The sequence below is a fragment of the Dermacentor albipictus genome, unplaced genomic scaffold (genome assembly GCF_038994185.2).
Source record: "Dermacentor albipictus isolate Rhodes 1998 colony unplaced genomic scaffold, USDA_Dalb.pri_finalv2 scaffold_11, whole genome shotgun sequence".
Lineage (NCBI taxonomy): Eukaryota > Metazoa > Arthropoda > Arachnida > Ixodida > Ixodidae > Dermacentor > Dermacentor albipictus.
In genome coordinates this window covers 11663887-11691725 of record NW_027225565.1, presented here as the reverse complement: position 1 = coordinate 11691725, position 27839 = coordinate 11663887, and the positions used below count along the sequence as shown (strand labels likewise).

Genomic DNA, 27839 nt, shown 5'->3' with positions numbered 1-27839 from the left:
TGCACAGATCTGCGGCTTCGGCTACTGCAGCGCCTTGTGCGGCAGAGGTAGCAGAATTTGATGCTGAAGACGCCAGCAGCAGTGCCATCTCTGTACCAGCCGAGGTGATTGGCGATTCTATGGATGCATGGGATGGCCTGAACCTGTTGTGTGCTGCCGTTGTGGTCCACGTAGCAGCCAGATCAGTGGTGAGCTTTATAAGAAACTCTGCACTAGCAGAAACACCCCACTACATTTCATTAGCAGAAAATTTTGAACTAAACCTTTCTTTGCCTCTTCCTGCAGTTTGGCATGAATCTATGGCTTCTTGCCTGACATATTCGTGGATGCATATGTGAAGCTTATATGTGCTCTGAATGGTAGCACCAGCTTACAGGATTATATATACTGTATGTTAACCAACAAGGTGTGCGAGGAAGTGGATGACTGTTCAGTGTAATAAAACATTATTTCATACATAACACATTAGCCCGTAATGTAGGCCTGTAGGCATATCTAAAGGACAGCAATTTTATAATGAAAAAGCGCATTGTATTTAATGGCTTCCTTCAGGTACATTATTTTTTATTATTTAGCCATTCAGTGTGTGCGTATTATTGGCTAATTTTCCAGAATGAGTATGTGCCACTGTTACACAAGGAATATAAAAGCCTTAAATGTATTTACAATTAAGTGCCAACATGGCATAAGAGATATAGAAATTGTTGCGTTTGTGGCACATAAAAGTAGCTGTTGCATGAGATTACACGTTGCATATGGATGAAAGTAAGCACAATTGGCAAGCAATGTCATTAGTTGTACAGCATTTACTAACCACTCCATTAAAGTTTTGCTTCATTAATACTCCAGCATTTGCATTTGGATCTGCATAATTCTTTCAGAGTCCTTGTTTTAAGGTTCTAATTTCTGTCGTATCTAAAAGTATGGAGTCGATTATACCGATAGTGATTTTAGTACCTTGCTCACTGCTGTAATTGTGAAGTAAATGTCAAAAGAATGAGAGTATCTTCTTAAGTACCTAGTCTTCTGGGTTGTGCTTTTGTGTAAACAGAAGCAATTGGCAGTCTTTGTAGAAGCTGAAAACAAATTGCAGTCATGTCAATGAAATGCGTCTGCTGCACATGAAAGCCATGGCTTTATGAATAGAATGCAGCGATATAGAAATGGTAGATCAGCTGTTGCACTGACAGTTTTGTACCCTAGTTATCCTTACAAGATTTGACACATAACAAACCTTTTGAGAACATGTGAAAGCCTATACCTTTTAATTGCTATCAAGTGTTAGAATTGTGAGAGCAGCACTTCCCTAATATAACATGAAATTTCTCTTAGGAAACTCAAACATCGGAGATGAGCAGCGCGACCACAAGCTATTCAGTGTTTGTTTGCTGCACTGAAGGCAACAACCTGTCAACGCAGATAACCCACCACGAGACACGCGACTGTGAAGTGCAACACATTCCGAACATTGCCAGCAAGCACAGTGGTCCAGACCATCGGACAAGCTATTTTGCTGGCCACGAAAGTGTTTCAAGGAGTACAAGCGCTCTTGAGTGTGTTTCCGGTCTTGACTGAGCGCAGACGTGACGTATCTAAAGAAGACCGACTGCTGCTGTTCCTGATGAAATTGAAACTTGGCATCAGCTATTCATCGCTGGCTACCCTGTTCAGCATTAGTGAAACATCAGCCTCACGGCATTTCAAAAGTGTCCTCAAAACCTTAGCATTTGCTACAAAGCAATGGATTTTTTGTCCTCCACTCAGAGAGAGAGAGAGAGAGTAAACGTTTATTGTTATAGAGGTTTGGTTATGGTGGGTGGAGCCCCTCCTCCAGGGCCCCCCTGGTTACAGCGGCTCGCAGGGCCTGGTCAAGGGTCGCCAGTTGGCTTCCCAATTTCACTTCCGCGAGTCGCACCTCCCACGACCAGTTACGTATGTAGAGTGTTGTCCAGCTGCGGCGAGGTGGCAGCCGCCGGACGTAACGCGCACTGGAATGTTATGTGTTCCAATGTCGGTGTTCCTTCGCACCACGGGCATGTGTTGCTGTATTTGTCTGGGTACATTTTGTGTAGCCTGTATAAATGTGGGAAAGTGTTTGTTTGCAGGCGGCGCCAGTCCCGTGCTTGCCTCCTGTCTAGGTCTGGGTGAGGAAGGGCTTTGGTTCGCCTACTTAGCCGTCATAATTCGAGGATTTCTCTTGGCGCACTGGGTGTCGAGGTGTTCTCTCGGGCGGTGTGGCCCGCGGCTCGGCCGGTCATACCTCGAACCAAGCGGTCCGCCCGTTCGTTCCCCGCTATCCCTGTGTCCGTGGGGCACCAGGTCACGCAATGATCCAGGGTGAGTTCCGTTCCTAGGATGCGAAGACGCAGCCCGGTAAAGCCCCCCCAAGAAAGAGGCGGCAGGCGTCCTGCGAGTCTGTCAGCACGTAGGCCAATCGGCTCTTAGCTTCCGCGGCGCGTATGGCCAGGGCTATGGCCACAGCTTCGGCCGTTGCAACCGATTTCGTGTGTAGGATGCTGCTACGGTTGTTCGTCCTTGGCTAGTCACGACTGCTGCAAATGTATTGAGGGTGGCTGTATTCTTGTGATACGAACTCGCGTCTGTAAAGTAAGTATCCGGATCGCTTCGCCGCCTTAGTAAGGTGGCTGCCCGCGCGCGTCTCCGTGCCGCATGATGGACTGGGTGCATGTGACGGGGAATTGGCACCACGTGGATTCGCTCTCGGATTTCAGATGGCAATAGGATTGTTTCGTCGCCGCAATATTGGGGTGTCAGCGGATAGTGAAGTCTTTGTAAAACCAAGCGTCCCTGAGGTGTCGTGTTTAGCCGTTCACGCTGCGCCATTAGGGTGGCCGCTGCATATTCCTCGAAAGTGTTCATCATTCCTAATTTGTTCAGTCGGATCGTACTTGTGCTTTCAGGCAGGCCGAGTGCTGCTTTACAGGCGATTCTTATGAGCTTATCCGCATGTTCGATGTCGTTTCGCCGCGTGGTTTGGAAAGGCAGAGCATACGTTAGACGACTAATGACGAAGGCGTTTACTAGTTGCATGGTGTCTGCTTCGGTTATGCCTTCTCGGCTGCGTGCAACTCTGCTAATAAGCCCAGTTACGCTCCGAATAGTGCGTCTGAGATTGGAGAGCGCTATGCTAACGCTGCCCGTTTCTTGAATGCGCATTCCCAGTACGCGCAGGTGGGATGCCCTCTTGAAGGGCTCTCCCTCCAAGGTGAGTTGCAGATCCGGAGCCCTGGTCGCTAGGGTATGTCTAGGTCTAATATGAATATACTCCGATTTCGCTGGCGCGCACCTCATGCCTGCTCGCCTCATATAGCTTTCAATGGTGTTGATGGCCTGTTGAAGCGTGTCCTGTCGGTTTCCGTAGGACCCTTTGCAGGCCCAGAGTGTAATGTCGTCTGCATATATGGCGCAGCCAAGGTCCCGGTTCTTCTGTAAGTCCAGGGCCATTCTACGTAAGCCGATGTTAAAAAGAAGTGGTGACAATATGGATCCTTGAGGAGTGCCCTTATCTGGTAGGCGATACAGGGCAGAACGTGCTGAACCCAGTCCTATTTTCGCGGAGCGGCTGCTCAGGAAGTCTTGAACGTAATGAAATACTCTTTCACCACACCCGATATCTCGTAGTCCGTCTAGTATTGTAGTGTGTGAGATGTTATCAAATGCCTTATGGACGTCGAGTGCTCGCAGGATTCTGTCCATACTGCCCGGAGGATGATCGAGCACCTCATCTATTATTACAAGAAAGACGTCCTGTGCACAGATTCTCCTGCGGAAACCGAACATGGATTCAGGGAAGAGTGAGTTTCCTTCGATGTGGGCTTCGAGTCGGGTTAGAATTACTCGTTCAAAGAGCTTGCCCATGCAAGACGTGAGCGATATGGGCCTAAGATGGTTCTGCTCACGCGGCTTGCCCGGTTTTGGTATAAGCACGATGTCTGCATCCTTCCATTCTCGCGGTAGTCTTTCGTCCGGTCGCCAGACCTGTTCATTGAAGAATTCGACTAAGTGCTGTAGGGCTACATCACTAAGGTTGCGCAGCATTGCGTTGGTGATTTGGTCGGGTCCAGGAGCCGTGTTCTTCTTGAAGGTTTGTACCGCTGCGTAGAGCTCTGAGAAGGTGATGGGGGCGTCCAAGCTCGAGTTATCCTGTCCTTGGTATTCTCTCATAACGTGTGAAGATGTCTGGGCAGCACCGGTGTAGGTGCGTTTTAGGTGCTCGAGTAGTTCTTGTTCTGAGGCCTTGTATTCTCCTAATAGCCGTCGCATGACGTTAGACGTCTCGGTGCGCGTGCTAGTTGGGTCTAACATGCACCGAAGAATGGCCCAGGTCTTCTTGGTGCTGAGGGTGCCTCTGAGAGAGTAGCAGAAGCTGCGCCAATTTTGATTATTGAGCTCCTTTGCATAGGTGTTAGCTTCGTTTGCCAGCAGCATTCGGCGCCTAAGTTTGCGATTACGCCGCTGCCGCTTCCAGCGTTTGGTGAGGCTTCTGTGGGCCTCCCAGAGGTGGGCGAGATGGCTGTCTAGTGCTGGTGCTTTCGTTGTGGTCTTGATCTCTCTGGTGGTGGCAGCATGGGCCTCCTTGAGGAAAGTTGTCCAACCTGCGGCCGTGGCTGGAAATGAGGAAGCAGCCTGCTGTTGTTTTCTATACCTTTTCCAATCAGTGAGCCTGGCCACCCCTAGGGGCTGTTGAACTTTAGCTGTTTTAACATTGACACACAATAGATAGTGATCACTACCTAGTGTTTCATCTAGGTTACACCAGGTGACCCCCGTCTCATTGTTAAATGTAAGGTCCGGCGTGGTGTCCCGGGCAACACTTGTTTCCTATCCTTGTAGGAGTGCCTGGCTGCGTAATCAGCACAAGTTCGTGGGACTGAGTTTCTCGTAGTAGATTCAGCCCTTGGCGGTGTCGCGTTGATAACCCCATGCGGAGTGCCAAGCGTTAGTCTCCGAGAAAGATTAGTCGGTCTTTCGTTGAGAGCAAGGTAGATACATGACTTAAAATTAATGAAAAATCGGCCCTCTTATCCCTATGGGGGCTATTTATGTTGGTTATCATGCACTTGGGACGACCCTTCTTAACTGGCCAAATGGTGAGTGTTTGGTGGTGGATTTCTAGGCCAGGTGCTATGGCGACAGTGATTGTGAGGTCCTTGCGGGCCAATTTTGCCGCTTCAGGGTAGTTCAAATCGCTGTAAAAACGGTAGCCCCCAATAGGTATCCGCAGTTTCCCCACTTCCTGAAGACAAATAATGTCAGGTGGGATGAGCGCCGCCTTGATATATTGTGTAAGTGCAGCATGTTTGTTATCTAGTGAACGGCAGTTCCATTGCCAAATTACGAGATTCTCTTGGTAGGTAGGTGTGTAGTTTGCCAGAGTATGGGCTCTCGAAATGTTCTGTGTCTGTGGTTACGGTGACCTTTGGATGTCGGTTCTCCGGGCTAAGGCTGCTACGGCGTTTTCGTGTTTTTTTTTTACTCCTTTGAGCGAGTCGTCGACGTACCGCTTAAGATTGTGAATCTCTGCAAAAAATAATTGCATTTGTGCGCACATATTGTCTAGTTTCCCTTCCAGATGAGTGATGGGTGTAGGCATCTGTGCTATAGGCTGCATTTGTGATAGTGGTTTGGTCTGTGTTGGGTTTGTCTGTGTGTTGGACAGTTGTGCGGGTGCGTTTGTTTTATGGGTTCCTCCGTGCGTCGTCATGCTTGCATCATGCATCATGGGGGGGGCGCTTCGAAATAATTTCGACCACTTCGGGTTCTTTAACGCGCACTGGCATCCTATGGCACACGGGCGCCTTGCATTTCGCCTCCCTGAAAATGTGACCGTCGTCCTCTAGATCAGCGCAGTCAATCACCTTATGCGTGACGCACGCATAGTAGTCATTCACTCTATGCAATCACCCTATGATGTAGTCACGCACAGTAGTCAATCACCCTATGCGCATCAGGTAATGTCTCCAGATTAAGAGACATTACCTGATAATGCGTCACGACGTATTTACCAGCCACTTTCTGTCTGCACTTGCACACCTGTAGCATGTCATTTTGACGCTCATATAAGCAATTTCCCATGACTGCAGGCAGTGAAGCAACAGATCTGGTCATGAAATCGTTTATTTACAAGTGAGGAAAAAAATAGTGAAAACTTTACAACACACAAGGTTTCAGTGTTTTCCATTTCTTCTCACTGCCCTGCTGATTGACACCTTTAAGCAAAAAGTGAATCCTTGTGAGGCAATAAAAACGTGTAACTGAGGCTGTCAGGGTAGCAGAATGGTCCAGGCAACCAATTTTTGGCATATCACGAATTGACTGCAATATTTCGGCCACAGTTTTGGCATGCAAGCGTATTACCCTGAATGAACGAGTGAGTTTCTTTTCAAGGGCATTTACCACCTTATAGGACGATTCTGGGGGATATAAAATCCCCCAAGGTCCTGCTCTTTGGATGCCTCTGATGGAAGTTCTCTGGGAATATTGCCTTTATCACTAAGACATGCTGCTTTGCAGTCTTCACAATGTGTGGGCAAAACACGCCTTCTCGCCACATAACCTGCAATGTAATAAACTTTAAGCCGTGCGTCGCTGCGGTGCTGTACATAACTTTGGTGGTCCACAGCCACTTGCACGGCATCTGTTGGCACAGCCTTCACGCTGTCTTCACTGTGGCTTTCTTGTTCAGCCAGCACCTCTTCAACAGATAGCAACAACTCCGGGACATCCGACAACACATTGCCATCCTTGGGGCTCCTTGTGAGGCTCTAGAAGCTAAGACACCTGGATGTGCACAAGCAACATTTGTTACATAAGCGTGCCGAACCTCTGCAAAACATAGGTACTATTTACCAAGCTTGCACGTATACATACCTTATGACTATAATGAATTGAGCTGGGGTAGGATGATTGTTTGCCCCACTCGCTTGTCTCACAACGCCAAAACATTTCTCTAGGCGGTCTTGGCTCAGTTTCGAAGTCATCATGTACATGAAGTCAGCATTTTCGGTAAGGTACTTTAGAAGGTGTTTTGTTGAGTGGATGGTCATCCTCAGCCCCTAAGAAGTACTGTTACTAAGAAAGCCGAGCCCATTGGAGTGAGCCTCCCATTCATCAAGAAACGGAAGAGTTTCATCAAGGGTGGCCTCTTTCTTGCTGCCCCCGTCTGAAATACCATAGAGAACAATCATGCACCATTTTGAGAGAAAAACTATGTTAAAATAACCTCATGACTTCTGCAGGGAACCTCGACGTCATAGCTTCAATGAGCCTGGCCTGACCATTGGGACCACTCGATCCCGTTTGGCAAACGCTTGTTTGCAGGCAGGGGCACGGAAGAGATACCTTTTCTGAGGTTTTCTTTCACCCAGTATCACATCCGGGCACAAAGCTCCGTCTTCTTTTTCGCTGCCGACTGCATCTCGCCCTCGAATTACGGATTGTCACGAGGAACACTCCGAAAGGGGCGCCGAGACCAGCTGACAGCGGAGGCGCAGACCAGCACGGCTACGAGTCCCCCGCCGCGAGCGGCAGCACCACATTCCCCATGGTGGCATCGGTGTGCAAGGGGGTCACGCGCGCCCGAAGGAAAGCGCCGCCGGTATTCACACCTCCCCTTCTAGCCACCCTAACTGCGTGCGACGAACGTCAGCAATGATGTCATGTCGGGGAGGCTTCGCCCTTTAGAACGAGCTGGCGGCCCCCGAACATATAGCGCCGCACTCTGGGGATGGCCGAAGCACACGCGAGTCGCCAACGTGCGCTCAGCACGCCGAAAAGCCGCTGTTCGCTCACCTCTCATAATATTCCTTACACCGTGAGTTAGGGTAAGCACTTTTGTAATGACTGTCTTTTCAAACTGCAGTTACTCCAGGGTATAGGGTCAAAGTTGCCTACGTTTCGTTATGTTACACATAGTCAGTTGCCTATTGCAAACGTCTTGTTTAGCATTTTTAATGACTTCGTACGTTGTCGTTGGGCGCGTATCCTTTTTATGATCTCACATAAGATTTGCAGTATGGCAAAATATTGATAGGAACTTGCGATGGCATTTAATAAGGGGGGAATACACTTACAGCAAATATCTAGGTTAGGTTAGAACAGAGCTCAGATGACTAGATCTGGCTCCCGGTGCTTCTAATTTTTGTAATATTCAAAACACTACCTCACGGTGTGTTCAATTCACAGGAGATACCTCTTTACCTTATCATTCAAAAAATTCAGATACACCTACCAGTCGAGATGAGCAGTGCAGGAAAGGAAAACACACCGCTCGCTCGAGCCATTAGGCCAGCGTTCCTTCGGGTCGCTTGCGAGACCGAGAGCCAGCATCTCATTCCTTCGGCGTCGAGCTCATCAATGAGCAGAATGATTTCGAGGAGAGTGTGGTTGTCTTCAATATTCCTCGACAGTCGCTAGACGAAGTCCGTAGGATGCTGGAGAAAATTGCCCAGTACCAGTGTCACTCGCATGATGTTCCTGCTGCGGCTGATTGTGTCAGCCAGGCACTCCTCGTACTTGTTGCTGCCAGTGGCAACCGTGAGTGTTCCAATGCTCGCGTTAGGCGGGATGGCATCACACAGCATTATCCAGCACGGGGTTGGTGCATTCGTAAGGACCTCGTCTTTGCTGTCAACCAGGATTAGTTCACGTAGTACGGTCGTTTCCCGGATGTACTTAGCGAGAGAGGTGAACAAAATCAAATTACTCTCGGAGATTTCGAGCGACAGTGAAGTGAAGTGAGGCAACGTACGCAGGGCGTTCTAAAGCGGTCAGTGTCACGTTGTCGGGGCACTGAAGCTCCATGTTTGAAAATGCCCCGAATTTCATGAGGTCTAGTCTGTAACCGTGTACATTAGCTCCAAAAGAAACTGTTGACGACTCGCTTTGCTCTAGTACTTCAAGGACATGCTGGACTCTTACACAAAACAGTATTGTTTCCCGAGACGTGTAGGTTCTTTAGACATTTGTTTTGTGGCAGAAACGCGAATAATGCGATCCACTTCTGCGGACTCCACAAGCCGTAAGGAAGGGCGAGCTTTTCCAACGTCTTGTTCTCTACCAGCGCCTTCACACAGCGTTCGAAAGTGGATTCTGGTATCCTGACAGTCCATAGCCACTTCGCGTCAATGGTCAGCTTCGTGAGGGCGTCGCACGGGGTTGGTGCATTCGTAGGGACCTCGTCTTTGCCGACAACCAGGATTAGTTCGTGTAGTACGGTCGTTTCCCGGATGTACTTGGCGGGAGAGGTGAACGAAATCAAATTACTCTCGGAGATTTCGAGCGACCGTGAAGTGAAGTGAGGCAACGTAGGCAGGCGTTCTAAAGCGGTCAGTGTCACGTTGTCGGGGCACTGAAGCTCCATGTTTGAAAATGCCCCGAATTTTATGAGGTCTAGTCTGCAACCGTGTACATTAGCTCCGAAAGAAACTTTTGACGACTCGCTTTGCTCTAGTGCTTCAAGGACATGCTGGACTCTTCCACAAAACAGTATCGTTTCCCGACACGTGTAGGTTCTTTAGACATTTGTTTTATGGCAGAAACGCGAATAATGCGATCCATTCTGCGGACTCCACACGCGGTAAGGAAGGGCGAGGTCTTCCAACGTCTTGTTCTCTACCAGTGCCTTCACACAGCGTTCGAAAGTGGATTCTGGTATCGTGACACTCCATATCCACTTCGCGTCAATGGTCAGCTTCGTGAGGGCGTCGCATTCCGTGACAGGTACTCCACGCATCTTTCATTGTGGAGAATAGAATCAATGCTAAGCGTCGAAAGCCTCCTGTTGGCTAGGATGTCCTCCCCGAGAAGCATTGTGTTGAAAGTCGCGTCAGGAATTGACCAACTCTCCCGCAATCTGGTGGTCTTCGGGTTCTCCGCAGTCACGCCCGTCTCGTTTGCTTCGGCGTTGTAGTAACTCAGGTCGAGAAATTTGAGGCTCAAGTTCGCAGTGAGTGCCTCGAAGAATCTCTCCGCGGGCTCGCCGTCGAGAAAGACCTCTTCCAGCGTTAGCGAAGTCAGGCAACTCGTTGGCAGAAGTGTCGCGAGTGAGGCAACCAGCGCTTCCGTGCGCCTCCAGGAGATGCGACATTCGAGTTCTCTCAGACTCTTCAGGCAAGGTAGGGAGGCTGCGTAATGTGTCTGAGGTGGGTCCAATGAACTGTACATTTATCCTCTTCAGCGCGGACTGTTGAGGCAGGATTTCGCAGAAGGTCGGGTCATGTCTTTCTATAGCAAGGAAGTCGAGGTCAAGGCCTACGACGCAGACGTGAGTCCTGAGTAACCATCGAAGAAACACAATTGTCTTGTGCGATTCGAAGTCTGTTGGGCACGTCAGCATTGGCTCGCATTCGTTAAGGCTCGCGATGGTGAGCAAACCGTGGGTTCCTGGTAGTTCGCGCAGCTGTAGGTAGGCATTGAAGAGCAACTCGTTGCAAATGCGGAGATGATCGTTTCTCTGGCATGTTCGGTCGTCAGAAGCAGTGCACGCCGGTCGGTAATGGTCCGCGTCTCCAACCTGCAATGCAGTTTGACTGTACACGTCGCGCCACCTAGCAGCGGCGGTGAGTACCCGTGGGTAGGCCTTCGCCGCCACGGCACATTTGTTCGTACTGCGCTCAAGCACGCCACACAGCCTCGTTTTCCAATTTCACAATGGGTTTACCGCTGCCTTTCGGCAGCTGCTCCGTGAGACGTGTGAAGAAGAAGAACAAGCGCAGATACTGCTGCATCAAGGATTGCCACAACTGCGAAGGGGATGACGCCATCAAATTTTACCGCTTCCCTTCAAGACCGTTGGAAGCAAACCGGCGGCTGAAATGGATCGTCGCGGTTCGGCGCGTCAAGTAAGTGTCGCTCTTGCGAATTTCCGTTAAACGAACGATGGCGTAAACGGCCAAGTAAAGGGACAACTGCATAAAGGCGCGTCAACTGATTCCTGCTGTTAGTCGTTTAGCTCGTCTCACTCTAAAACAAACGTGTAGTGGTTGTTACTTGTCAAATCTAGCTTCGTAAGCGCTCCGTACGGGGACTTTGTACGCAGTGTGCTTTTGTTGTGCATTCATAAGCCAACTTACAGCTCGTGTCTGCGCCGGGATCAAGACGCGAGTGCTGGAACCGGACTCAATCATGCCGATGTTTTCTCACACGTAGAACAGAACTAAGGCTGGAGTGCACTGCACCGCACGTCGAGTGTTCGCAAATTAGCATTTCTCTCGCGCACGCTAGCACACATTTGTTCAGTCTTCGCGTTACTTAGTGTCAGCTGATAGCTCTCTGTCATATGTTTCAGCGGTGATGACCCCTCACATTGGAGCCCGAATAACAATACGAGAATTTGTTCGAGGCACTTCGTCAACGAAGAAAAAAGCAACATGGAGAATCATCCGGGTTACCTGCCAACAATATTCCCACCCGTCTACAAGAAGTGGTCCACGGCTCCTGCTGCACAGATTTGCAGGTTCAGGAGGTACCTGCTTTACTCGTGCCGCGGTAAATAATTATATATGATACGCATCGGACGGCCCCTTGTACACGCGCTTACTTTTGTCGCTTCAGGAGGGTTTGGTGTTGGGCTAGTTGATACATAATGCAAAAAAAAAAGAAAAGCTAAAGAATTAGCATGAGTAAGAGTGACCAGTCAACACAACACTGACTTTCAACTGAAGGTTTATATTTGCAGTAATGCAAAATATATTCATGCAACGAATTGGGGCACTGGGCTGCATGGGACAAAAAGCAGCCACAACAGAAGGGGGTGGGGGGTGGTGTTCTCTTGTAGCCGCAACTTCAGCTGAATTTTACTTGCGATGCTGAGGCGTATAAATTTTTTCATGTTGTTGAATTGCTGTTATTCACTCATCCTTATTTGTTGTTACGATATCACTTTTGCTAGGGATATCAAATATACTTCATTTTCCTTCGACAACCGTCAACACATAAGCCTTTCTTTCGATATTGCATCTTGCGTGCCTTCACCATAAATAAAATATGGCCTGTGGTGTGGTATCGCATTTTATAGCAGACATGGTTACTGGCCGAATTACATAGAGAGGTTGTCACACTTGAGCTTTCCGTGCGTTTGCAGATAGATGCACAGATCTGCGGCTTCGGCTACTGCAGCGCCTTGTGCGGCAGAGGTAGCAGAATTTGATGCTGAAGACGCCAGCAGCAGTGCCATCTCTGTACCAGCCGAGGTGATTGGCGATTCTATGGATGCATGGGATGGCCTGAACCTGTTGTGTGCTGCCGTTGTGGTCCACGTAGCAGCCAGATCAGTGGTGAGCTTTATAAGAAACTCTGCACTAGTAGAAACACCCCACTACATTTCATCAGCAGAAAATTTTGAACTAAACCTTTCTTTGCCTCTTCCTGCAGTTTGGCATGAATCTATGGCTTCTTGCCTGACATATTCGTGGATGCATATGTGAAGCTTATATGTGCTCTGAATGGTAGCACCAGCTTACAGGATTATATATACTGTATGTTAACCAACAAGGTGTGCGAGGAAGTGGATGACTGTTCAGTGTAATAAAACATTATTTCATACATAACACATTAGCCCGTAATGTAGGCCTGTAGGCATATCTAAAGGACAGCAATTTTTTAATGAAAAAGCGCATTGTATTTAATGGCTTCTTTCAGGTACATTATTTTTTATTATTTAGCCATTCAGTGTGTGCGTATTATTGGCTAATTTTCCAGAATGAGTATGTGCCACTGTTACACAAGGAATATAAAAGCCTTAAATGTATTTACAATTAAGTGCCAACATGGCATAAGAGATATAGAAATTGTTGCGTTTGTGGCACATAAAAGTAGCTGTTGCATGAGATTACACGTTGCATATGGATGAAAGTAAGCACAATTGGCAAGCAATGTCATTAGTTGTACAGCATTTACTAACCACTCCATTAAAGTTTTGCTTCATTAATACTCCAGCATTTGCATTTGGATCTGCATAATTCTTTCAGAGTCCTTGTTTTAAGGTTCTAATTTCTGTCGTATCTAAAAGTATGGAGTCGATTATACCGATAGTGATTTTAGTACCTTGCTCACTGCTGTAATTGTGAAGTAAATGTCAAAAGAATGAGAGTATCTTCTTAAGTACCTAGTCTTCTGGGTTGTGCTTTTGTGTAAACAGAAGCAATTGGCAGTCTTTGTAGAAGCTGAAAACAAATTGCAGTCATGTCAATGAAATGCGTCTGCTGCACATGAAAGCCATGGCTTTATGAATAGAATGCAGCGATATAGAAATGGTAGATCAGCTGTTGCACTGACAGTTTTGTACCCTAGTTATCCTTACAAGATTTGACACATAACAAACCTTTTGAGAACATGTGAAAGCCTATACCTTTTAATTGCTATCAAGTGTTAGAATTGTGAGAGCAGCACTTCCCTAATATAACATGAAATTTCTCTTAGGAAACTCAAACATCGGAGATGAGCAGCGCGACCACAAGCTATTCAGTGTTTGTTTGCTGCACTGAAGGCAACAACCTGTCAACGCAGATAACCCACCACGAGACACGCGACTGTGAAGTGCAACACATTCCGAACATTGCCAGCAAGCACAGTGGTCCAGACCATCGGACAAGCTATTTTGCTGGCCACGAAAGTGTTTCAAGGAGTACAAGCGCTCTTGAGTGTGTTTCCGGTCTTGACTGAGCGCAGACGTGACGTATCTAAAGAAGACCGACTGCTGCTGTTCCTGATGAAATTGAAACTTGGCATCAGCTATTCATCGCTGGCTACCCTGTTCAGCATTAGTGAAACATCAGCCTCACGGCATTTCAAAAGTGTCCTCAAAACCTTAGCATTTGCTACAAAGCAATGGATTTTTTGTCCTCCACTCAGAGAGAGAGAGAGAGAGTAAACGTTTATTGTTATAGAGGTTTGGTTATGGTGGGTGGAGCCCCTCCTCCAGGGCCCCCCTGGTTACAGCGGCTCGCAGGGCCTGGTCAAGGGTCGCCAGTTGGCTTCCCAATTTCACTTCCGCGAGTCGCACCTCCCACGACCAGTTACGTATGTAGAGTGTTGTCCAGCTGCGGCGAGGTGGCAGCCGCCGGACGTAACGCGCACTGGAATGTTATGTGTTCCAATGTCGGTGTTCCTTCGCACCACGGGCATGTGTTGCTGTATTTGTCTGGGTACATTTTGTGTAGCCTGTATAAATGTGGGAAAGTGTTTGTTTGCAGGCGGCGCCAGTCCCGTGCTTGCCTCCTGTCTAGGTCTGGGTGAGGAAGGGCTTTGGTTCGCCTACTTAGCCGTCATAATTCGAGGATTTCTCTTGGCGCACTGGGTGTCGAGGTGTTCTCTCGGGCGGTGTGGCCCGCGGCTCGGCCGGTCATACCTCGAACCAAGCGGTCCGCCCGTTCGTTCCCCGCTATCCCTGTGTCCGTGGGGCACCAGGTCACGCAATGATCCAGGGTGAGTTCCGTTCCTAGGATGCGAAGACGCAGCCCGGTAAAGCCCCCCCAAGAAAGAGGCGGCAGGCGTCCTGCGAGTCTGTCAGCACGTAGGCCAATCGGCTCTTAGCTTCCGCGGCGCGTATGGCCAGGGCTATGGCCACAGCTTCGGCCGTTGCAACCGATTTCGTGTGTAGGATGCTGCTACGGTTGTTCGTCCTTGGCTAGTCACGACTGCTGCAAATGTATTGAGGGTGGCTGTATTCTTGTGATACGAACTCGCGTCTGTAAAGTAAGTATCCGGATCGCTTCGCCGCCTTAGTAAGGTGGCTGCCCGCGCGCGTCTCCGTGCCGCATGATGGACTGGGTGCATGTGACGGGGAATTGGCACCACGTGGATTCGCTCTCGGATTTCAGATGGCAATAGGATTGTTTCGTCGCCGCAATATTGGGGTGTCAGCGGATAGTGAAGTCTTTGTAAAACCAAGCGTCCCTGAGGTGTCGTGTTTAGCCGTTCACGCTGCGCCATTAGGGTGGCCGCTGCATATTCCTCGAAAGTGTTCATCATTCCTAATTTGTTCAGTCGGATCGTACTTGTGCTTTCAGGCAGGCCGAGTGCTGCTTTACAGGCGATTCTTATGAGCTTATCCGCATGTTCGATGTCGTTTCGCCGCGTGGTTTGGAAAGGCAGAGCATACGTTAGACGACTAATGACGAAGGCGTTTACTAGTTGCATGGTGTCTGCTTCGGTTATGCCTTCTCGGCTGCGTGCAACTCTGCTAATAAGCCCAGTTACGCTCCGAATAGTGCGTCTGAGATTGGAGAGCGCTATGCTAACGCTGCCCGTTTCTTGAATGCGCATTCCCAGTACGCGCAGGTGGGATGCCCTCTTGAAGGGCTCTCCCTCCAAGGTGAGTTGCAGATCCGGAGCCCTGGTCGCTAGGGTATGTCTAGGTCTAATATGAATATACTCCGATTTCGCTGGCGCGCACCTCATGCCTGCTCGCCTCATATAGCTTTCAATGGTGTTGATGGCCTGTTGAAGCGTGTCCTGTCGGTTTCCGTAGGACCCTTTGCAGGCCCAGAGTGTAATGTCGTCTGCATATATGGCGCAGCCAAGGTCCCGGTTCTTCTGTAAGTCCAGGGCCATTCTACGTAAGCCGATGTTAAAAAGAAGTGGTGACAATATGGATCCTTGAGGAGTGCCCTTATCTGGTAGGCGATACAGGGCAGAACGTGCTGAACCCAGTCCTATTTTCGCGGAGCGGCTGCTCAGGAAGTCTTGAACGTAATGAAATACTCTTTCACCACACCCGATATCTCGTAGTCCGTCTAGTATTGTAGTGTGTGAGATGTTATCAAATGCCTTATGGACGTCGAGTGCTCGCAGGATTCTGTCCATACTGCCCGGAGGATGATCGAGCACCTCATCTATTATTACAAGAAAGACGTCCTGTGCACAGATTCTCCTGCGGAAACCGAACATGGATTCAGGGAAGAGTGAGTTTCCTTCGATGTGGGCTTCGAGTCGGGTTAGAATTACTCGTTCAAAGAGCTTGCCCATGCAAGACGTGAGCGATATGGGCCTAAGATGGTTCTGCTCACGCGGCTTGCCCGGTTTTGGTATAAGCACGATGTCTGCATCCTTCCATTCTCGCGGTAGTCTTTCGTCCGGTCGCCAGACCTGTTCATTGAAGAATTCGACTAAGTGCTGTAGGGCTACATCACTAAGGTTGCGCAGCATTGCGTTGGTGATTTGGTCGGGTCCAGGAGCCGTGTTCTTCTTGAAGGTTTGTACCGCTGCGTAGAGCTCTGAGAAGGTGATGGGGGCGTCCAAGCTCGAGTTATCCTGTCCTTGGTATTCTCTCATAACGTGTGAAGATGTCTGGGCAGCACCGGTGTAGGTGCGTTTTAGGTGCTCGAGTAGTTCTTGTTCTGAGGCCTTGTATTCTCCTAATAGCCGTCGCATGACGTTAGACGTCTCGGTGCGCGTGCTAGTTGGGTCTAACATGCACCGAAGAATGGCCCAGGTCTTCTTGGTGCTGAGGGTGCCTCTGAGAGAGTAGCAGAAGCTGCGCCAATTTTGATTATTGAGCTCCTTTGCATAGGTGTTAGCTTCGTTTGCCAGCAGCATTCGGCGCCTAAGTTTGCGATTACGCCGCTGCCGCTTCCAGCGTTTGGTGAGGCTTCTGTGGGCCTCCCAGAGGTGGGCGAGATGGCTGTCTAGTGCTGGTGCTTTCGTTGTGGTCTTGATCTCTCTGGTGGTGGCAGCATGGGCCTCCTTGAGGAAAGTTGTCCAACCTGCGGCCGTGGCTGGAAATGAGGAAGCAGCCTGCTGTTGTTTTCTATACCTTTTCCAATCAGTGAGCCTGGCCACCCCTAGGGGCTGTTGAACTTTAGCTGTTTTAACATTGACACACAATAGATAGTGATCACTACCTAGTGTTTCATCTAGGTTACACCAGGTGACCCCCGTCTCATTGTTAAATGTAAGGTCCGGCGTGGTGTCCCGGGCAACACTTGTTTCCTATCCTTGTAGGAGTGCCTGGCTGCGTAATCAGCACAAGTTCGTGGGACTGAGTTTCTCGTAGTAGATTCAGCCCTTGGCGGTGTCGCGTTGATAACCCCATGCGGAGTGCCAAGCGTTAGTCTCCGAGAAAGATTAGTCGGTCTTTCGTTGAGAGCAAGGTAGATACATGACTTAAAATTAATGAAAAATCGGCCCTCTTATCCCTATGGGGGCTATTTATGTTGGTTATCATGCACTTGGGACGACCCTTCTTAACTGGCCAAATGGTGAGTGTTTGGTGGTGGATTTCTAGGCCAGGTGCTATGGCGACAGTGATTGTGAGGTCCTTGCGGGCCAATTTTGCCGCTTCAGGGTAGTTCAAATCGCTGTAAAAACGGTAGCCCCCAATAGGTATCCGCAGTTTCCCCACTTCCTGAAGACAAATAATGTCAGGTGGGATGAGCGCCGCCTTGATATATTGTGTAAGTGCAGCATGTTTGTTATCTAGTGAACGGCAGTTCCATTGCCAAATTACGAGATTCTCTTGGTAGGTAGGTGTGTAGTTTGCCAGAGTATGGGCTCTCGAAATGTTCTGTGTCTGTGGTTACGGTGACCTTTGGATGTCGGTTCTCCGGGCTAAGGCTGCTACGGCGTTTTCGTGTTTTTTTTTTACTCCTTTGAGCGAGTCGTCGACGTACCGCTTAAGATTGTGAATCTCTGCAAAAAATAATTGCATTTGTGCGCACATATTGTCTAGTTTCCCTTCCAGATGAGTGATGGGTGTAGGCATCTGTGCTATAGGCTGCATTTGTGATAGTGGTTTGGTCTGTGTTGGGTTTGTCTGTGTGTTGGACAGTTGTGCGGGTGCGTTTGTTTTATGGGTTCCTCCGTGCGTCGTCATGCTTGCATCATGCATCATGGGGGGGGCGCTTCGAAATAATTTCGACCACTTCGGGTTCTTTAACGCGCACTGGCATCCTATGGCACACGGGCGCCTTGCATTTCGCCTCCCTGAAAATGTGACCGTCGTCCTCTAGATCAGCGCAGTCAATCACCTTATGCGTGACGCACGCATAGTAGTCATTCACTCTATGCAATCACCCTATGATGTAGTCACGCACAGTAGTCAATCACCCTATGCGCATCAGGTAATGTCTCCAGATTAAGAGACATTACCTGATAATGCGTCACGACGTATTTACCAGCCACTTTCTGTCTGCACTTGCACACCTGTAGCATGTCATTTTGACGCTCATATAAGCAATTTCCCATGACTGCAGGCAGTGAAGCAACAGATCTGGTCATGAAATCGTTTATTTACAAGTGAGGAAAAAAATAGTGAAAACTTTACAACACACAAGGTTTCAGTGTTTTCCATTTCTTCTCACTGCCCTGCTGATTGACACCTTTAAGCAAAAAGTGAATCCTTGTGAGGCAATAAAAACGTGTAACTGAGGCTGTCAGGGTAGCAGAATGGTCCAGGCAACCAATTTTTGGCATATCACGAATTGACTGCAATATTTCGGCCACAGTTTTGGCATGCAAGCGTATTACCCTGAATGAACGAGTGAGTTTCTTTTCAAGGGCATTTACCACCTTATAGGACGATTCTGGGGGATATAAAATCCCCCAAGGTCCTGCTCTTTGGATGCCTCTGATGGAAGTTCTCTGGGAATATTGCCTTTATCACTAAGACATGCTGCTTTGCAGTCTTCACAATGTGTGGGCAAAACACGCCTTCTCGCCACATAACCTGCAATGTAATAAACTTTAAGCCGTGCGTCGCTGCGGTGCTGTACATAACTTTGGTGGTCCACAGCCACTTGCACGGCATCTGTTGGCACAGCCTTCACGCTGTCTTCACTGTGGCTTTCTTGTTCAGCCAGCACCTCTTCAACAGATAGCAACAACTCCGGGACATCCGACAACACATTGCCATCCTTGGGGCTCCTTGTGAGGCTCTAGAAGCTAAGACACCTGGATGTGCACAAGCAACATTTGTTACATAAGCGTGCCGAACCTCTGCAAAACATAGGTACTATTTACCAAGCTTGCACGTATACATACCTTATGACTATAATGAATTGAGCTGGGGTAGGATGATTGTTTGCCCCACTCGCTTGTCTCACAACGCCAAAACATTTCTCTAGGCGGTCTTGGCTCAGTTTCGAAGTCATCATGTACATGAAGTCAGCATTTTCGGTAAGGTACTTTAGAAGGTGTTTTGTTGAGTGGATGGTCATCCTCAGCCCCTAAGAAGTACTGTTACTAAGAAAGCCGAGCCCATTGGAGTGAGCCTCCCATTCATCAAGAAACGGAAGAGTTTCATCAAGGGTGGCCTCTTTCTTGCTGCCCCCGTCTGAAATACCATAGAGAACAATCATGCACCATTTTGAGAGAAAAACTATGTTAAAATAACCTCATGACTTCTGCAGGGAACCTCGACGTCATAGCTTCAATGAGCCTGGCCTGACCATTGGGACCACTCGATCCCGTTTGGCAAACGCTTGTTTGCAGGCAGGGGCACGGAAGAGATACCTTTTCTGAGGTTTTCTTTCACCCAGTATCACATCCGGGCACAAAGCTCCGTCTTCTTTTTCGCTGCCGACTGCATCTCGCCCTCGAATTACGGATTGTCACGAGGAACACTCCGAAAGGGGCGCCGAGACCAGCTGACAGCGGAGGCGCAGACCAGCACGGCTACGAGTCCCCCGCCGCGAGCGGCAGCACCACATTCCCCATGGTGGCATCGGTGTGCAAGGGGGTCACGCGCGCCCGAAGGAAAGCGCCGCCGGTATTCACACCTCCCCTTCTAGCCACCCTAACTGCGTGCGACGAACGTCAGCAATGATGTCATGTCGGGGAGGCTTCGCCCTTTAGAACGAGCTGGCGGCCCCCGAACATATAGCGCCGCACTCTGGGGATGGCCGAAGCACACGCGAGTCGCCAACGTGCGCTCAGCACGCCGAAAAGCCGCTGTTCGCTCACCTCTCATAATATTCCTTACACCGTGAGTTAGGGTAAGCACTTTTGTAATGACTGTCTTTTCAAACTGCAGTTACTCCAGGGTATAGGGTCAAAGTTGCCTACGTTTCGTTATGTTACACATAGTCAGTTGCCTATTGCAAACGTCTTGTTTAGCATTTTTAATGACTTCGTACGTTGTCGTTGGGCGCGTATCCTTTTTATGATCTCACATAAGATTTGCAGTATGGCAAAATATTGATAGGAACTTGCGATGGCATTTAATAAGGGGGGAATACACTTACAGCAAATATCTAGGTTAGGTTAGAACAGAGCTCAGATGACTAGATCTGGCTCCCGGTGCTTCTAATTTTTGTAATATTCAAAACACTACCTCACGGTGTGTTCAATTCACAGGAGATACCTCTTTACCTTATCATTCAAAAAATTCAGATACACCTACCAGTCGAGATGAGCAGTGCAGGAAAGGAAAACACACCGCTCGCTCGAGCCATTAGGCCAGCGTTCCTTCGGGTCGCTTGCGAGACCGAGAGCCAGCATCTCATTCCTTCGGCGTCGAGCTCATCAATGAGCAGAATGATTTCGAGGAGAGTGTGGTTGTCTTCAATATTCCTCGACAGTCGCTAGACGAAGTCCGTAGGATGCTGGAGAAAATTGCCCAGTACCAGTGTCACTCGCATGATGTTCCTGCTGCGGCTGATTGTGTCAGCCAGGCACTCCTCGTACTTGTTGCTGCCAGTGGCAACCGTGAGTGTTCCAATGCTCGCGTTAGGCGGGATGGCATCACACAGCATTATCCAGCACGGGGTTGGTGCATTCGTAAGGACCTCGTCTTTGCTGTCAACCAGGATTAGTTCACGTAGTACGGTCGTTTCCCGGATGTACTTAGCGAGAGAGGTGAACAAAATCAAATTACTCTCGGAGATTTCGAGCGACAGTGAAGTGAAGTGAGGCAACGTACGCAGGGCGTTCTAAAGCGGTCAGTGTCACGTTGTCGGGGCACTGAAGCTCCATGTTTGAAAATGCCCCGAATTTCATGAGGTCTAGTCTGTAACCGTGTACATTAGCTCCAAAAGAAACTGTTGACGACTCGCTTTGCTCTAGTACTTCAAGGACATGCTGGACTCTTACACAAAACAGTATTGTTTCCCGAGACGTGTAGGTTCTTTAGACATTTGTTTTGTGGCAGAAACGCGAATAATGCGATCCACTTCTGCGGACTCCACAAGCCGTAAGGAAGGGCGAGCTTTTCCAACGTCTTGTTCTCTACCAGCGCCTTCACACAGCGTTCGAAAGTGGATTCTGGTATCCTGACAGTCCATAGCCACTTCGCGTCAATGGTCAGCTTCGTGAGGGCGTCGCACGGGGTTGGTGCATTCGTAGGGACCTCGTCTTTGCCGACAACCAGGATTAGTTCGTGTAGTACGGTCGTTTCCCGGATGTACTTGGCGGGAGAGGTGAACGAAATCAAATTACTCTCGGAGATTTCGAGCGACCGTGAAGTGAAGTGAGGCAACGTAGGCAGGCGTTCTAAAGCGGTCAGTGTCACGTTGTCGGGGCACTGAAGCTCCATGTTTGAAAATGCCCCGAATTTTATGAGGTCTAGTCTGCAACCGTGTACATTAGCTCCGAAAGAAACTTTTGACGACTCGCTTTGCTCTAGTGCTTCAAGGACATGCTGGACTCTTCCACAAAACAGTATCGTTTCCCGACACGTGTAGGTTCTTTAGACATTTGTTTTATGGCAGAAACGCGAATAATGCGATCCATTCTGCGGACTCCACACGCGGTAAGGAAGGGCGAGGTCTTCCAACGTCTTGTTCTCTACCAGTGCCTTCACACAGCGTTCGAAAGTGGATTCTGGTATCGTGACACTCCATATCCACTTCGCGTCAATGGTCAGCTTCGTGAGGGCGTCGCATTCCGTGACAGGTACTCCACGCATCTTTCATTGTGGAGAATAGAATCAATGCTAAGCGTCGAAAGCCTCCTGTTGGCTAGGATGTCCTCCCCGAGAAGCATTGTGTTGAAAGTCGCGTCAGGAATTGACCAACTCTCCCGCAATCTGGTGGTCTTCGGGTTCTCCGCAGTCACGCCCGTCTCGTTTGCTTCGGCGTTGTAGTAACTCAGGTCGAGAAATTTGAGGCTCAAGTTCGCAGTGAGTGCCTCGAAGAATCTCTCCGCGGGCTCGCCGTCGAGAAAGACCTCTTCCAGCGTTAGCGAAGTCAGGCAACTCGTTGGCAGAAGTGTCGCGAGTGAGGCAACCAGCGCTTCCGTGCGCCTCCAGGAGATGCGACATTCGAGTTCTCTCAGACTCTTCAGGCAAGGTAGGGAGGCTGCGTAATGTGTCTGAGGTGGGTCCAATGAACTGTACATTTATCCTCTTCAGCGCGGACTGTTGAGGCAGGATTTCGCAGAAGGTCGGGTCATGTCTTTCTATAGCAAGGAAGTCGAGGTCAAGGCCTACGACGCAGACGTGAGTCCTGAGTAACCATCGAAGAAACACAATTGTCTTGTGCGATTCGAAGTCTGTTGGGCACGTCAGCATTGGCTCGCATTCGTTAAGGCTCGCGATGGTGAGCAAACCGTGGGTTCCTGGTAGTTCGCGCAGCTGTAGGTAGGCATTGAAGAGCAACTCGTTGCAAATGCGGAGATGATCGTTTCTCTGGCATGTTCGGTCGTCAGAAGCAGTGCACGCCGGTCGGTAATGGTCCGCGTCTCCAACCTGCAATGCAGTTTGACTGTACACGTCGCGCCACCTAGCAGCGGCGGTGAGTACCCGTGGGTAGGCCTTCGCCGCCACGGCACATTTGTTCGTACTGCGCTCAAGCACGCCACACAGCCTCGTTTTCCAATTTCACAATGGGTTTACCGCTGCCTTTCGGCAGCTGCTCCGTGAGACGTGTGAAGAAGAAGAACAAGCGCAGATACTGCTGCATCAAGGATTGCCACAACTGCGAAGGGGATGACGCCATCAAATTTTACCGCTTCCCTTCAAGACCGTTGGAAGCAAACCGGCGGCTGAAATGGATCGTCGCGGTTCGGCGCGTCAAGTAAGTGTCGCTCTTGCGAATTTCCGTTAAACGAACGATGGCGTAAACGGCCAAGTAAAGGGACAACTGCATAAAGGCGCGTCAACTGATTCCTGCTGTTAGTCGTTTAGCTCGTCTCACTCTAAAACAAACGTGTAGTGGTTGTTACTTGTCAAATCTAGCTTCGTAAGCGCTCCGTACGGGGACTTTGTACGCAGTGTGCTTTTGTTGTGCATTCATAAGCCAACTTACAGCTCGTGTCTGCGCCGGGATCAAGACGCGAGTGCTGGAACCGGACTCAATCATGCCGATGTTTTCTCACACGTAGAACAGAACTAAGGCTGGAGTGCACTGCACCGCACGTCGAGTGTTCGCAAATTAGCATTTCTCTCGCGCACGCTAGCACACATTTGTTCAGTCTTCGCGTTACTTAGTGTCAGCTGATAGCTCTCTGTCATATGTTTCAGCGGTGATGACCCCTCACATTGGAGCCCGAATAACAATACGAGAATTTGTTCGAGGCACTTCGTCAACGAAGAAAAAAGCAACATGGAGAATCATCCGGGTTACCTGCCAACAATATTCCCACCCGTCTACAAGAAGTGGTCCACGGCTCCTGCTGCACAGATTTGCAGGTTCAGGAGGTACCTGCTTTACTCGTGCCGCGGTAAATAATTATATATGATACGCATCGGACGGCCCCTTGTACACGCGCTTACTTTTGTCGCTTCAGGAGGGTTTGGTGTTGGGCTAGTTGATACATAATGCAAAAAAAAAAGAAAAGCTAAAGAATTAGCATGAGTAAGAGTGACCAGTCAACACAACACTGACTTTCAACTGAAGGTTTATATTTGCAGTAATGCAAAATATATTCATGCAACGAATTGGGGCACTGGGCTGCATGGGACAAAAAGCAGCCACAACAGAAGGGGGTGGGGGGTGGTGTTCTCTTGTAGCCGCAACTTCAGCTGAATTTTACTTGGGATGCTGAGGCGTATAAATTTTTTCATGTTGTTGAATTGCTGTTATTCACTCATCCTTATTTGTTGTTACGATATCACTTTTGCTAGGGATATCAAATATACTTCATTTTCCTTCGACAACCGTCAACACATAAGCCTTTCTTTCGATATTGCATCTTGCGTGCCTTCACCATAAATAAAATATGGCCTGTGGTGTGGTATCGCATTTTATAGCAGACATGGTTACTGGCCGAATTACATAGAGAGGTTGTCACACTTGAGCTTTCCGTGCGTTTGCAGATAGATGCACAGATCTGCGGCTTCGGCTACTGCAGCGCCTTGTGCGGCAGAGGTAGCAGAATTTGATGCTGAAGACGCCAGCAGCAGTGCCATCTCTGTACCAGCCGAGGTGATTGGCGATTCTATGGATGCATGGGATGGCCTGAACCTGTTGTGTGCTGCCGTTGTGGTCCACGTAGCAGCCAGATCAGTGGTGAGCTTTATAAGAAACTCTGCACTAGTAGAAACACCCCACTACATTTCATCAGCAGAAAATTTTGAACTAAACCTTTCTTTGCCTCTTCCTGCAGTTTGGCATGAATCTATGGCTTCTTGCCTGACATATTCGTGGATGCATATGTGAAGCTTATATGTGCTCTGAATGGTAGCACCAGCTTACAGGATTATATATACTGTATGTTAACCAACAAGGTGTGCGAGGAAGTGGATGACTGTTCAGTGTAATAAAACATTATTTCATACATAACACATTAGCCCGTAATGTAGGCCTGTAGGCATATCTAAAGGACAGCAATTTTTTAATGAAAAAGCGCATTGTATTTAATGGCTTCTTTCAGGTACATTATTTTTTATTATTTAGCCATTCAGTGTGTGCGTATTATTGGCTAATTTTCCAGAATGAGTATGTGCCACTGTTACACAAGGAATATAAAAGCCTTAAATGTATTTACAATTAAGTGCCAACATGGCATAAGAGATATAGAAATTGTTGCGTTTGTGGCACATAAAAGTAGCTGTTGCATGAGATTACACGTTGCATATGGATGAAAGTAAGCACAATTGGCAAGCAATGTCATTAGTTGTACAGCATTTACTAACCACTCCATTAAAGTTTTGCTTCATTAATACTCCAGCATTTGCATTTGGATCTGCATAATTCTTTCAGAGTCCTTGTTTTAAGGTTCTAATTTCTGTCGTATCTAAAAGTATGGAGTCGATTATACCGATAGTGATTTTAGTACCTTGCTCACTGCTGTAATTGTGAAGTAAATGTCAAAAGAATGAGAGTATCTTCTTAAGTACCTAGTCTTCTGGGTTGTGCTTTTGTGTAAACAGAAGCAATTGGCAGTCTTTGTAGAAGCTGAAAACAAATTGCAGTCATGTCAATGAAATGCGTCTGCTGCACATGAAAGCCATGGCTTTATGAATAGAATGCAGCGATATAGAAATGGTAGATCAGCTGTTGCACTGACAGTTTTGTACCCTAGTTATCCTTACAAGATTTGACACATAAACCTTTTGAGAACATGTGAAAGCCTATACCTTTTAATTGCTATCAAGTGTTAAAATTGTGAGAGCAGCACTTCCCTAATATAACATGAAATTTCTCTTAGGAAACTCAAACATCGGAGATGAGCAGCGCGACCACAAGCTATTCAGTGTTTGTTTGCTGCACTGAAGGCAACAACCTGTCAACGCAGATAACCCACCACGAGACACGCGACTGTGAAGTGCAACACATTCCGAACATTGCCAGCAAGCACAGTGGTCCAGACCATCGGACAAGCTATTTTGCTGGCCACGAAAGTGTTTCAAGGAGTACAAGCGCTCTTGAGTGTGTTTCCGGTCTTGACTGAGCGCAGACGTGACGTATCTAAAGAAGACCAACTGCTGCTGTTCCTGATGAAATTGAAACTTGGCATCAGCTATTCATCGCTGGCTACCCTGTTCAGCATTAGTGAAACATCAGCCTCACGGCATTTCAAAAGTGTCCTCAAAACCTTAGCATTTGCTACAAAGCAATGGATTTTTTGTCCTCCACTCAGAGAGAGAGAGAGAGAGTAAACGTTTATTGTTATAGAGGTTTGGTTATGGTGGGTGGAGCCCCTCCTCCAGGGCCCCCCTGGTTACAGCGGCTCGCCGGGCCTGGTCAAGGGTCGCCAGTTGGCTTCCCAATTTCACTTCCGCGAGTCGCACCTCCCACGACCAGTTACGTATGTAGAGTGTTGTCCAGCTGCGGCGAGGTGGCAGCCGCCGGACGTAACGCGCACTGGAATGTTATGTGTTCCAATGTCGGTGTTCCTTCGCACCACGGGCATGTGTTGCTGTATTTGTCTGGGTACATTTTGTGTAGCCTGTATAAATGTGGGAAAGTGTTTGTTTGCAGGCGGCGCCAGTCCCGTGCTTGCCTCCTGTCTAGGTCTGGGTGAGGAAGGGCTTTGGTTCGCCTACTTAGCCGTCATAATTCGAGGATTTCTCTTGGCGCACTGGGTGTCGAGGTGTTCTCTCGGGCGGTGTGGCCCGCGGCTCGGCCGGTCATGCCTCGAACCAAGCGGTCCGCCCGTTCGTTCCCCGCTATCCCTGTGTCCGCGGGGCACCAGGTCACGCAATGATCCAGGGTGAGTTCCGTTCCTAGGATGCGGAAGACGCAGCCCGGTAAAGCCCCCCCAAGAAAGAGGCGGCAGGCGTCCTGCGAGTCTGTCAGCACGTAGGCCAATCGGCTCTTAGCTTCCGCGGCGCGTATGGCCAGGGCTATGGCCACAGCTTCGGCCGTTGCAACCGATTTCGTGTGTAGGATGCTGCTACGGTTGTTCGTCCTTGGCTAGTCACGACTGCTGCAAATGTATTGAGGGTGGCTGTATTCTTGTGATACGAACTCGCGTCTGTAAAGTAAGTATCCGGATCGCTTCGCCGCCTTAGTAAGGTGGCTGCCCGCGCGCGTCTCCGTGCCGCATGATGGACTGGGTGCATGTGACGGGGAATTGGCACCACGTGGATTCGCTCTCGGATTTCAGATGGCAATAGGATTGTTTCGTCGCCGCAATATTGGGGTGTCAGCGGATAGTGAAGTCTTTGTAAAACCAAGCGTCCCTGAGGTGTCGTGTTTAGCCGTTCACGCTGCGCCATTAGGGTGGCCGCTGCATATTCCTCGAAAGTGTTCATCATTCCTAATTTGTTCAGTCGGATCGTACTTGTGCTTTCAGGCAGGCCGAGTGCTGCTTTACAGGCGATTCTTATGAGCTTATCCGCATGTTCGATGTCGTTTCGCCGCGTGGTTTGGAAAGGCAGAGCATACGTTAGACGACTAATGACGAAGGCGTTTACTAGTTGCATGGTGTCTGCTTCGGTTATGCCTTCTCGGCTGCGTGCAACTCTGCTAATAAGCCCAGTTACGCTCCGAATAGTGCGTCTGAGATTGGAGAGCGCTATGCTAACGCTGCCCGTTTCTTGAATGCGCATTCCCAGTACGCGCAGGTGGGATGCCCTCTTGAAGGGCTCTCCCTCCAAGGTGAGTTGCAGATCCGGAGCCCTGGTCGCTAGGGTATGTCTAGGTCAAATATGAATATACTCCGATTTCGCTGGCGCGCACCTCATGCCTGCTCGCCTCATATAGCTTTCAATGGTGTTGATGGCCTGTTGAAGCGTGTCCTGTCGGTTTCTGTAGGACCCTTTGCAGGCCCAGAGTGTAATGTCGTCTGCATATATGGCGCAGCCAAGGTCCCGGTTCTTCTGTAAGTCCAGGGCCATTCTACGTAAGCCGATGTTAAAAAGAAGTGGTGACAATATGGATCCTTGAGGAGTGCCCTTATCTGGTAGGCGATACAGGGCAGAACGTGCTGAACCCAGTCCTATTTTCGCGGAGCGGCTGCTCAGGAAGTCTTGAACGTAATGAAATACTCTTTCACCA

The 27839-nt window shown here is 48.9% G+C and overlaps 1 protein-coding gene across 2 annotated transcripts; it reads left to right on the top strand.

Moving 5' to 3' along the window:
- LOC139051296 (THAP domain-containing protein 6-like) lies at positions 1-26011 on the top strand. Of its 2 annotated transcripts, XR_011509318.1 has the most exons (8): positions 1-188; positions 1333-10862; positions 11309-11485; positions 12104-12296; positions 13441-22970; positions 23417-23593; positions 24212-24404; positions 25546-26011. XR_011509318.1 is itself a non-coding variant. In XM_070528299.1 (7 exons), exons 5-7 carry the CDS (start codon positions 22780-22782, stop codon positions 24213-24215), a joined length of 372 nt encoding a protein of 123 aa, XP_070384400.1. In that variant the 5' UTR covers positions 1-188; positions 1333-10862; positions 11309-11485; positions 12104-12296; positions 13441-22779; the 3' UTR covers positions 24216-25397. The 2 variants fall into 2 exon arrangements, 1 of the variants encoding a protein (XP_070384400.1); XM_070528299.1 differs by lacking the exon at positions 25546-26011 and having other exon boundaries at positions 24212-25397.
- The last annotated feature ends 1828 nt before the right edge of the window (positions 26012-27839 follow it).

Bases quoted from the DNA above. Each gene is read 5' to 3' on its own strand.
- LOC139051296 (XM_070528299.1), top strand. From the start codon at position 22,780: ATGGGTTTACCGCTGCCTTTCGGCAGCTGCTCCGTGAGACGTGTGAAG. The intron at 22,971-23,416 runs GTAAGTGTCGCT...CATATGTTTCAG, and splicing joins GTCGCGGTTCGGCGCGTCAA to CGGTGATGACCCCTCACATT.